Source organism: Lolium rigidum, chromosome 7 (genome assembly GCF_022539505.1).
Source record: "Lolium rigidum isolate FL_2022 chromosome 7, APGP_CSIRO_Lrig_0.1, whole genome shotgun sequence".
In the NCBI taxonomy this organism is placed as follows: domain Eukaryota; kingdom Viridiplantae; phylum Streptophyta; class Magnoliopsida; order Poales; family Poaceae; genus Lolium; species Lolium rigidum.
The window spans coordinates 12,651,173-12,663,495 of record NC_061514.1 but is presented as its reverse complement, the minus strand read 5'-3'; the positions used below and the strand labels follow the sequence as shown (position 1 = coordinate 12,663,495).

Below are 12,323 nucleotides of genomic sequence, written 5' to 3'. Positions count from 1 at the left end.
CTTCTGCAAGCTTGTCCTCGCTCTTAGTGCAGTGTTGTAATTCGTTCTGCGTGTACCCTTGTATCTTTCTTGTCGTAGTGTGCGTGGTGTTGTGTCCTGTTGTAACTCCTGACCGATTGATGGCTTTGTTAATTCAAAGCTGCCTTATGTTTAAAAGTGACGACGATAACACCGACGAGCAACCTTGACGACGGTGGTGTGTGCGGGACGTGTTTGGCCGGGTGTGCCCTCGCGATGGTTGTGTCTCATGACTACGGGTGAGGTGTATCGCTAATAAACTCGAGGTCTAGGTTATCGCCTCCGTTTCAAAACTTTGCACCGTGGCTACACTACCGCACTAGATGGAGCTAGTAGCGTAGCGAGTGGTAGGTGGTGAGCCGAGTGACTGACTGCTAGTAACAAGGTCTGAACGTGACGGGTGGAGGCACGGCGTCCACCCGTGTGCGTGCCTGCGCCGGTGACCGTGTTCCGTTTACGTGGTCGTACCCAACCGATTCTTCACAAAAAATGGGACTTTCTTTGCCGTGGCGACGACACGACCAAACAGGAGAGGAGAGCACACACCACAAGCAGGAGTAGTAGTACGGAAGTAGCCAAGCCAAAGAAACAAAAGCCAATTTGGACCGGGAAATTGGGAGGCAGTGAGATATCAGATACCCGTGCCATTCCTTTCCTGCAATAATAGGGCTCTCCTCCTCCTATCCCCACACCTCAGCTCAGTTCCTCCCACCCACCAGACCCAACCCAAACCCTCTCCTTCTCCTCCAGTCCTTCTCGCCTGAGCTGAGCTCCCAAGAAGAGCTGCGGGGGCGCCATCCGGCAGTTGGCCACAAACAGCAACCTCCCAGCCGACGACTAGCTCGCTCCCTTCCCTACCCACCCCCACCAACCACTGCCGCCGGCAACCAGGGAGCTTCACATCCATCCTCCGCGCGCGCCCTTTTCGTTGGTGCGCACCTAACCTTTCTGCCTGCCTGCCGGCTGCGAGCGAGCGACCACTACAAGTGAGCTAGCGAGGCCGGCGGTGTCGGGGATGAAGAAGCTCTACCAGGGGAAGGGCCGGCGGGTGCACCCGGCGCCGCCGCCGGCGCCCGACGCTGCCCTCGCGCTCCTCCCGGCCGCCCTGCTCGCCCTCGCCGCCACCCTCGCGCCCGAGGAGCAGGAGGTGCTCGCCTACCTGCTCTCCGGCATCGGCACCGGCGGCGGAGGAGCACCAAGTGGTCGGCGCAGCACCAAGCGCCACAACGGGCCGCACCAGCCGGAGATGGGCTGCGGCTGCTTCGGCTGCTACAAGACCTACTGGGCGCGCTGGGACGCCTCCCCCAACCGCCACCTCATCCACCGCATCATCGACGCCGTCGAGGAGGGCTCCTCCTCCGCCGCCGGTCCCACGCGCCGCCGCCGCCGCCGTGGCGGGCGCGCCGGCCACGCCCTCGACGCCGCCGCCGCTGCCGACGCCCCCCTGCCAGACGCATGCCGCGTTGACCTCCAGCCCTGCTGCGCCTCCGACGGCGGGGGCGAGGACGGCGACTACGAGGGCGACGACGACGACGGCGCCGACAGCGTCTACGGCGGCGAGGCCGAAGACGCCCTCACGGACGACAGCGACTGCAGCGCCTCCGCTGCCAACGAGAAGAGCGCCGTGGGCAAGCTCGTGCGCTTCATCGGCGAGAAGGTCTGGGCCGCCTGGACCTGAGCCACCCAGCTCACCTGCCTCTACTTAGCCGTTCTTGTAGATTAGGAGCAAGGAAGGAAGAAGACCGCCAAGATGGCGAGGTCGTCAAGGTCAGTAAGGCTACCGGTAGTAGTTGTTTGTTTTGTTCAAGAACACTTTTTGCTGTTCTTTCTTTCGATTTCTCATGATGATGATGAGCACTACTGAGGTTTGGAGCTGAGGCGGATTAACATGGGTTTAATCAGAACCAAATCCCCCACTCTCCCTCCTCTCATGTAAGATATTTTTGCTCCCCTGCTTCAACAACAACAAGGAACTTCTTGCAAGCTCGTTCCCATTCCCCCCTTCTCTGCCATTGACATGTGTTAGCATTCTTTGCTCTTGCTGTGCTAGTCGCATGAACTGTCGATCGATTCCCTCTACTGCTAGGAGATTTGTTGAGATTCTGTTACTAGCCTTTCATAAAGCGCAAGATATGCTCAGTGCTTGGCCACCTCGTCCTGTCCATGCCTTCTCTGTTAAGCAAAAGCATCCGCCGCGCAAACCCTAGATTTTGTAAAGATCTCGTTAAGTTTGCTCCCCGCGCCGCGTGAGTGGGGTTTGGTCACATCTCCATGAACGATGGAAATGGGATCATGTTGTGTACCCCTTTCTTGATTGATTGATTTTGCTACTACTGTACTGAGTTTAGTCTGAGCAGCTCTCTCTAGGCCGATAAAGTTTTTGCCTTTAAACAGAAACTGAACACATCATCATCACCCACTACCAACAAACAAAGAACTGGAACGTGTACAAGATTTGACCGAAAAGGAGCAAGTTCCCGTGCCAATAGTACCTTTGTAAACCTTTTCTTTTTGAAATGTACCTCTTCTTTGAGACCATCTTTCTCTGTTTTCAATTGCGGCATTGGACGAGGCAAAAGTATTTCTCCCTTTTTGTGTTCTCTATTGTGGAGGCATTGGACGGGCCAAAAGGATGATTTAGATATTTTCTCCCCATCGGTACTACTCCTACCTAAAAGAATCCGAGGAGAATTGCTGCTCGTACTAGTTGCAAAGCAAAAGCTAATCGGAGCAGTTTCGCTCCCACTCTGCTCGGCGAGGACGTGTACTCCACAGAAATTACGAGCCCTTCTCCTTTATTACCAGTACAGCCAGCACCACCAAATTTACTGCACTTTAATCACCAATTGTACTACTACTGCCGCCAAATTCATCCCAAGCTTCCCTCCAATCTCCGATCCTTTTTCCGGCAAAGCAAATCCTCCGATGATCTCACCGCAAACCGCCGCCTCTAGTGCCAACAAAATTGCATACGTGTTGCGGCAACCAAAGCAGCTTGGGTTTCTATTGGATATCGAGAAAGCCAGGAACCATGGATACTGTTTGTTTGTGTTTGTTTGCAGCGGAGTCACTGTAGCCGGTAAGCCCGCCTCGAAAGCGAGACTTGATGGTGATAAGATCGAAGGACATGGACGGGGCACGGTGCAGGTGACCTGACACGGATTTACCACAGTACATTTATTTACTATGGCCACATAGTACTACAGTGCACCTGCCTGCGTTTGTGCTGCTCCAGTCCAAGGTACACAAGCGGTACGCCGCAGAGGCGAATCATAATGAGGTCACACCATCGATGAGGAGAAAAAAGTGAGGAGGAAACGCTCGCTGCTGCTGCGTTTGATGCTCATTATTTACTTCATTGGTGATTCTCTTTTTAAAGGAGGTGGAAGGCTTGGATGATGGCAGGGGACGCTGCGAAAGCCGAAAGAAGATGATTCTTTATGAGGGAGCATTTGCACGTCGCCCCTGGCATTCATGCCGTACCTTCATTATTCTACCGCTCTATCCTTCCATGCTACTCATGTAAACACATTTTGTGTATAGCAAAATCCGTGATAAAACTACTCATAGCGGGAAGTAACATAAGTAACATGCAATGCTAACTAAGGGCATCTCGAACGCGGTGACCCATCGCGCGCTCGCGCGTTCGGGTGGGTCGAACCGGACAAAACAGCGGTCCAACACGGCCACGCATCGTAAATGTGGATGGACACGGTGTCCAGGATGACCCAAACCCGGACCAAATTTGGACCAGGTTTTGCTTGGCCGTGGATGGCATGCGGCGTCCGTTCACGTCCACCTGCTCGCCTCCCTAGGCCCAACTGTCGGGGGGTCGTCATATTAAATGTGGACTGGGAGGGATCTCTCCCTGTCCAGTCCACTTCCCCACTCCACTCGATAGTTCCCCACGCACGCGCTGACAAGATATTAACTTGTCAATGTTTACAAGTTGTAGACTTGGGTTTCTCGGAAGTAGAGGGCAAGTAGATCTCGAAGGTTTCAGCCGAAAAGGTGCTCGACTGCTAAAAACTAGGGTTGAGTTGACAATGAGATTGATCCTTTCTTTCTCCCTCGACTCTCCCTTATATAGGAGGCGGAGCCGAGGGTTTCGTGATGTACAACTTACAAACATCGGGAGACTCTTAGTGTCCGTACCGTATAATTACAAGTCTCTATTCCTAATATATCTCTAACTTCCATACCGACGCTTTATTGGGCTTCCGGGCTTCGTAATCTTCGGATTATGGACATTCAGTAAACCCCGGGTACCTTCTTCGGTAGGTCCATTGGGATGCCTATGTCAGTAGGCAGTAGCCCCGAGATTTTGCTTTAATCGTAGAATCAAGTAAAATCTCCATCATTATAATTAACACTCCATTTCTTCGAGTTCGCTAAACAATTCTCATAAATAGTTATATATTGTGCAGGGATAATGGTAAATGGGGCTGGTTCATCTGACGGATCAGGTACCAGTTAACTGCTCTCGTGACAATCTCGCAAGAACCTACTTCAAGGTCAAGTCCCTGGACTCGACCCTGCTATACTGGCGTAATTCGACATGTGCCGCTTATTGTCTTACCATTATCCGAATTCCAGTCATGTTTTTTCGGGTACCTAACACGTCTGTTAGGATTTTTCTTCGCATTTGTTAATACGGAAAAAGTAGCAGAGCGTATTCAGGTGCAATAACACGCCACACAAGACGGATCCTGGGTACTTACCTTCGTAAAATATTACGGCATTCAGACATATTTTCGCGGCGAACGCGCTCTGAGAATATTTTGTCGAGTGCCTTTTCCGGCTGCTGGAATGGCATATTTTCTCGAGTCATATATTGACTTATTATCTTGACCTCCCGATGGGAGTACATGAGGAGTTATGTTTTAACTCGAAAATGTACAAAGTTACTCCTCATATTTCATCGGGTGCGCGACCAGCGATCCCGATGGGAGTAGCCCCCGAGGCTACAACCAAGTGCTTGTAGTTGGTTGTAGGCTCACCTTTTTTGCTTCCTTGTCATTATATTGTCAACTTCCCATATTTTCCTTTTTATCGTGTGCGCGACCAGCGCTCCCGATGGGAGTAGCCCCCGAGGCTATAGTCGAGTATTTATAGTTGGCTGTAGGCTCAACTTTTGTCTTCTTCGAACATTCCTATATATATGTTCTTCACATTATCCTCTTATCAAAAGTAAAAAATAAAACTTCTGATAAGAGTAGCCCCCGAGCATTTGGACAAATAGTTGTATTTGATCAAATGCTCCCGAAGTTATTTTATTTGGACCATCGGCATTTTCCCTGTCGCTATTATGAAAGAAAGCCAGTCGCAATTTTCCTATGGCGATGTCAATGCTGACGATGGCCACGACCTTCGCATTGGAAAGGCGCGAATTCTGTCACTTCTCTGATCTGTGGGTCCAAAATCCTGCGCCGTTGACATGTCGAGCAAGTGGGGGACACACGTCCTTCGTAATTTCTGGCACGCGTGCTGTAACGCTTGTCCAGCAACTTCGCAGTGAAAAGACGATTATACCCTTGTTGACACGCGTAGGGCGCAAGATTCATTTCCTTTTCATCCAACGGCGCAATGGATCGGTGGCTCGCTATAAAGTTGCGTCTTCATCCTCATTCTCCCCTTCGCTGCGCTGTTTACCTATCTTCTCTCTCCACTTCTGCCATTGTCGTCCCCAAGCTCTGCACGCTCGTGCCTCCAAACATCTTCTTCCTCCTCCAAAGCTCACTTCCATGCCTCCACGCACGAAGCTAACCAAGCACACCGCTCCCAGAACCAACCCACCGATGGAGAAGGTGGAGATCTCTAGATGGGAGAGATCTAAAATCTCCAACCAAGATCAAAGACCCTCAAGAAGCTGGGGCTGATGAAGAAGGAGGACGCGCTGATCTTTCCTGGCGACGAAAGTTTCCCGACGCCTTGAATTGGATACCGGGTAACTTTCATCGACCACCTCATTCGCGGTCTTTTCACACCTATCCACGAGTTTCTTCGTGGACTTCTTTTTATTTATGGGATTCAGCTACATCAGCTGACTCCTAACTTAATCATCCACATCTCGATTTTTATCACCTTGTGCGAGTGCTTCCTCGGGACCCATCCTCATTGGGGCCTGTGGAAGCGCATTTTTCTATCTCCAGCGCAACAATTCTCGCAACCTCGTCTACAATGTGGGCGACGTTTGCATCTGCGTCCGACTCGACGTTGACTACTTCGACGTCAAATTTCCCGACTCCGTCCAAGGATGGCGGAGGAGGTGGCTGTACATCCAAGAGGAGTACGTCAACGACCAGGAGTACGACATTGCCCCCTTTGATGGTACCGTAGAAATCCTCAGGCGCCGATCCTGGGACGCTGAAGATCTTGCCGAAGAAATAACGGCTACAAATGCTCTGATGAAGCGCATCCATCAGCTTCAGAACACCCACGGTAAAAAACTGTCGGGTGTTCAAATCACTGCTTATTTCCTTTGGATCAGGGTGCAGCCTCTACAGGCTCGCAAAAACCCCCTTTGGAAGTATGCTGGCGAGAAAGACGTTAATCGCGTGTCCAAGGATATTTCTGTGAAGGGCTTGGAGAGGCTCATTCGACGCTTTTCCTCGTTAAGCAAGAAACACGAGGTTCCAACCTCTTGTCGCGTGGAGCCATATAGTGGAAGCCACGCCCTCCCTGAAGTAAGTAACTTATCTTTCGAGTTGTGCTACTATTTTTCGACTGCTTCCTCATTTCCGTATATTTACCTTGGTGTTGCTTCTGCATTCGACAGAACCACCAAATTCTATCTTCTCTTCCTCCCCTCCCTGAAGGTGGAGAGGTGGATGAGCGAACCGTTGTCAACGACGAGTCGCAAGAATCCTCTCGTCCTCAGAGTGAAGTCGCGGGATCTCATAAATCCGCGGCTTCATCCGAAATAGAAACTGAATCAAACCCCTCTGAGTCTAGCCGCTCCGACTCTCCTCCTATCGCCGTTTCTCCAAGGAACAATAGGAAGAGGGACTAAGTTGAAGATTCCGGCATCTCCAAGCCTACTGAGCCTGCTACCGAAGAGACGTCGCCCGAAGAAGACGGTACCTTCAAACCTTATGACGATGCAGGCTCCGTTAGCTCGTAAGTTTCGTTGTTGCTATTTTTGCACGACTCTTGTTTGTTCAGCCTGCTCATGTTTCTATGCTGACAGTGGCGAAGAAGAGGAGGAAGAACCCGCGGTTCATGTAACGGCTCCAACGAGCACATCGAATACTGTAGTTCTTTCCGAAGTACGCCGCTCTGCCGAGGAATCTTCGTCTCCCCCTCAACAAAACGTGGAAATGTTGACTCCTGCAGTCAGCCCCCGAGCCCATTCGCCAAAGAGATCAAGGACTGGGCTGGCGAGAGCCACGAGATTGTGACGGGGAGCTCCTCGACTCCATCCCTGGACGATGTAAGTATTCTTGTCACTATTTTGTTTTGGCAGTTTTATCTTTTATCGTTTGTCAAGTTTTTTCGTCTGAGCTTGCTTCCCGACTCTTTTTGTAGCCTTTGATGAAGCATCTCAAAAAAACTTGGCACCCAATTAATTGGGTTCCGTGATGCAGCCGAAGATTTGAGAGTTAAAGCTCGATTTGCTCTGAATAATCTATTTTTCTCGGCTAGTCTATTATGTGTTTTGACCATGAATTCTTGCATCGTATCCTTCTGCTAGAGGACCTCGACAAAGCCGAGAAATGCGCTGACACCCTCGCTGTTAAGCTTGAGCAACGTGAAAATGCTCGCGAGAAGCCTGAACAAGATGCCGCTTCTGTTGGGGATCTTCGCCAGAGGCTCCACGATGCTGAAACTGCGCTGAGCGACAAGGTTTCTCAGCAAATTGCGCGTGAGAATGCCATCATAGATTGCTTGGAAACCCAGAATTGCCGGTTCTTTAGTAAGTGTTTTCCTTCTTGTGCCCTTGGTTCTATCTTTAACTGCTTCTCTGAATATTGATGAACTTCCACTTTGCTCCAGCAGGAAGGATGAGCGAGGATTTTACCTTGCATGAGGGTGCCGAGGATCGTCTCCTCGACACTCTTTCGATCCTCGAGCTTCACGACGATCTGGCGCGGACTAATATCTCTGAGTCTCGTGCCGCGTTCAAGCGATTATTCCCTCACTTCTTACCCAAACAAACACAGGTCGAGATTTGCTCTGAATTGGTACACCGCTTTCGAGGCAAAGAAGACCCTGCGCTTTGGCTTATCGGCAGGAGAACTTGAAGGTTGGAGTCGAAGGAACCATTGCTCTGGTTACCGACAACCGCCAAGATGTCGACTGGGCGAAGGCTGGCGACCCCAAGGGAATTAACAAGGAGAAGTGGAAGAGTTTGGTGAAGGCTGCAAAGCCTCACTCGAAGAAAATCCTCGCTTTCCTTGGGCATAAACCAACTGCATCTGCCAGTACTGCCAAGCCGGAGGTCAAGTAGACCAACCTATCCCTCCGCCTTTTCTTTTGTAGTTGTCGCTATCTTTATGATTTGCGACTGCTTTTGTCGACTCATTAGGAGTCAGCTTTTGTAACGGACCCCAATTATGTAAATATCTCGACTTATTGATGAAAAAGGGGGAATCCTTGCGTGATAATTGAGGTCGACTTTTCTTTCTTCCAGTTCGTGTTTGATAATTATTCTAAGGCTGCTGGACCGTCGTCTGCTTCTCCTGCCACGTCCCGCTCTAAACGGATATCTGGCGATGTTTTCCTGGACGATTCTTCGTGTGCTGACTCGATTCAACAAGAACTGGCTGAACTTCGACAGCAACTTCAAGCCATGAAAAAACAAGCCATCACTGTCATGGACCAATCTCGCAAATCCTCCGAACGCGAAAAGACTGCTCTCCAAAAGGCTCGGGAAGCTCTGGTAGTGAAGGAGACTTCGGTGGCTGAATCTTTACAGGCTACCGCCCGAGAAAATTACATGCTCGACCTGATAAATGACGCAAGTCTAGATATGGCGGGTATGTTATGCTTCACCTTTCTTTTTTCCTCGATACTGCTCGTATATTTTTTCATGTTCCTTTCTTTTTCGGTCCTAGGTTCCTTTATTAATGCTGTTGCTCAAGACCAACGCGTTGATTCGCGGGTTGAGGTCCTTCTCCGGCTTGCCCGAGAAAATGGCAGTGATTTTTGGGCTAACGAGGATCGTACCCGACGAATTGTTCGATTCCAGGATCGTGCTGCTCGGGTTCGAGAATTTCTTGAGTTCTGCACTAGCACCTTAGTCATGGTGTGCAATGCTATGTTTCCTCGGAATCCTCAACCCGAAACTCTTCCTGAGTTGATGAAGAAGTTCAAAAACGTTAATTAGATCCATAACTGTGAAGGCCCAACTCATGGCTGGCGCCAAGTTTGCCTTGATCTGGTTGAAGATTTGCCACTCAAAGCTGGATCTTGATAAGGTTATCGATGTCTGCTATTCCAAGTTGAAGCAGAGAAGAAGAAACATCGATAAGCTTAACGATGCAGTTACACCTGTTGCTGAGAAGATGATTAACGAACTCTTGAGGGTTGACGTTGTTTTCTTCCACGACTATCATTATGCAGATGCCTCGGATGCTCCTGCTGAGGGCGGAAGAGTGACGATAGATGATCTGTTATAGCTGCTTTGTTTTTCTTTCTATTATGTTTGCTGCTAAATCAAAGTGTATATTGCGGGTCACTTATAGTGTAAACATTATTTGCGAGACTCGTGTATAGTCAAAGCAAGTTGTTCGTTTTTTGTTTTCCTCTAGCCCTCGAGTGTTTCGGTGAGCGTATGTATATTTATCATGCGCGAGGTGTTTGAACCAAGGCGAATAGTTTTTGAGTTATATATTGTAAGAGCAGAGTATATATTGTTAATTCTGCGGGTTTTAAGCTCCCGAGCCTGACGAAGGAAGAGATATATATCACCAATATCTTTACTATATTGCAGCATCGCGAGCCCGCCTTATTAAAAACCTTTCAGCCCCACTCGGTGCCCTGAAACGAAAAGAGTGCGTCTAAAACTCGCGAGCTTTTCAGTACATTGTGTTCCATATGTAACTATATTTTGACTTCTATGCATAAAAACACCGGAGCTGCGCCACGTTTCAAGGGTTTGGTTCTTCCTTCACTGTCTTCTTGTCCTTCAATCTGTATGCTCCTCCTGGAATTACTTCTGTGACGATGTATGGTCCTATCTAAGGAGATTCGAATTTTTCATGACTGTCCTGAGTGAGCCGAAGAACCAAGTCGCCAAGTTGAAAGGACCTTGGTCGCAAACGTCGACTATGGTAATTTTTCAGGTTCTGTTGGTACGTGGTAACTCTCGATAACACCTCGTCTCTAGCTTCGTCGAGTGCATCGACATCATCTTCTAACGCCTTTCTCGAGGTTTCTTCATCATACTCCGCCACCCTCGGAGAATTATGTTCTATTTCTATCGGGAGTGCCGCCTCAGCTCCATGGACCAAGAAGAACGGAGTTTCTTGCATCGCTGTGTTGGGTGTTGTCCTTATGCTCCATAGCACGCTAGGCAACTCATCTGGCCAAGTGTGTCGAGCTTTCTCCAATGGTGTTAACAACCATTTCTTGATACCATTGCAGATGATTCTGTTCGCTTTTTCGACTTGGCCGTTGGTTTGCGGGTGCGCCACTGATGCAAAGTGCAATTTGATGCCTACCTCTGCACAGTATGCCTTGAATTTTTTGGATGTATAATTGCTGCTGTTGTCTGTAACTATGCTGTTGGGGACACCGAATCGAAAAACTATGCCCTTGATGAAGCTCACCACCGATGCTGCATCTGCCGAAGTTACTGGTACTACTTCAATCCACTTGGTGAACTTATCGACAGCCACAAGCAAATATACGTATCCTCCTGGCCAATCCTTGTGCAGCTTCCCTACCATGTCGAGAGCCCATTGTGCGAAGGGTCAAGCTAATGGTATTGGCATCAGCTCTGCTGCCGGAAAATGAGGTTTTGCCGCAAACCTTTGGCACGCATCGAGGTGCGCACTTTGTTTTTTGTGTCTTCTATTGCTCTCAATCAATAAAAACCTGCCCTGAAGACTTTGGTTGCTATTGCTCGACTGCTTGCATGGTGGCCGCATATTCCCTCGTGTACATCCTTCAGTATAACTCTTCCTTCTTCAGGTGTGACGCATCTTTGCAATACTCCTGATATACTCCGTTTGTACAACTCTCCCTTGACCACAGTAAAGGCTTTAGATCGTCGGATGACCCGTCTTGCCTCAACTGGATCTTCGGGTATTTCCTTCCTCATGATATATGCCACATAAACCTGCATCCAAGGAACGTGTATCATCATAACTTCATATGGTTCCTCCTCATCTTCTGATGCGTTTGCTTCTGCATTTGCTGGAGCCCCCGAGTCTTTCTTGGGTTTCTCCTGTTTCTTCGGCTGCTTTGGTATTTTCTTTGGCTTGGTGGACCTCTCACTTATAATTCTTCCCAAAATACACCAGGTGGTATCGGCAGGCACTGCGACCCCATATTTTCCAAAACGTCGGCTTCATCGTTACTGAGTCTGCTGATATGGTTAACTTCGTAGCCATCAAAGTGTTTTTCGAGTTCATTGTAGACTTCCTTGTATGCAATCATGCTGTCATTGACTGTGTCGCACTTGTTCATCACCTGTTGAGCTACCAACTGAGAGTCACCAAAGATTTTAAGGCGAGTGGCACCGCACGCTTTTGCCATCTTCATCTCATGTATAAGTGCTTCATATTCCGCTTCGTTGTTTGATGCATTGGGGTATGTCATCCGCAATATATATTTCATTTTGTCTCCTTGGGGGGACACCAGTATCACGCTTGCTCCAGCTCCCTCCAATCCTTTGGACCAGTCGAAGTTCATGGTCGAGGTACTCGATAAATCCGGAGGTCTCGTGTTTTGCAGCTCCATCCACTCTGCCACGAAATCTGGAAGGATCTGCGATTTTATTGCTTTTCTTTTTTCATAGGTGATGTCCCGAGGAGAAAGCTCTATTCCCGAGAGGGATACACGTCCTGTAGCTTCTGGATTGTTTAGGATGTTGGAGAGAGGTGCTTCGTTGACCACTACTATCGGATGTGCCGAAAAGTAGTGTCGCAATTTTCTTGCTCTTGTAAACATGCCATATGCTAACTTCTAATACTGCGGGTAGCGTTGCTTTGATGGCGATAAAACTTCACTAATGAAGTATACCGGCCGCTGAACTCCATCAAATTTTCCTTCTTCTTCTCTTTCCACCACAATGACCGTGCTGACCACTTGAGGTGTAGCCGCAATATACAGTAATAGAGGTTCTTTATCCTTTGGAG

At 49.2% G+C, this 12,323-nt stretch overlaps 1 protein-coding gene across 1 annotated transcript; it reads left to right on the top strand.

Annotated features, from left to right (window-relative positions):
- Positions 1 to 723: 723 nt before the first annotated feature.
- LOC124677663 lies at positions 724 to 2,022 on the top strand. Its single transcript, XM_047213627.1, has one exon. It carries the CDS (start codon positions 1,034 to 1,036, stop codon positions 1,694 to 1,696), a length of 663 nt encoding a protein of 220 aa, XP_047069583.1. The 5' UTR covers positions 724 to 1,033; the 3' UTR covers positions 1,697 to 2,022.
- Positions 2,023 to 12,323: the final 10,301 nt, after the last annotated feature.

What these genes read in the sequence shown, in the direction of transcription:
- LOC124677663 (XM_047213627.1), top strand. Translation starts at nt 1,034, where the DNA reads ATGAAGAAGCTCTACCAGGGGAAGGGCCGGCGGGTGCACCCGGCGCCG.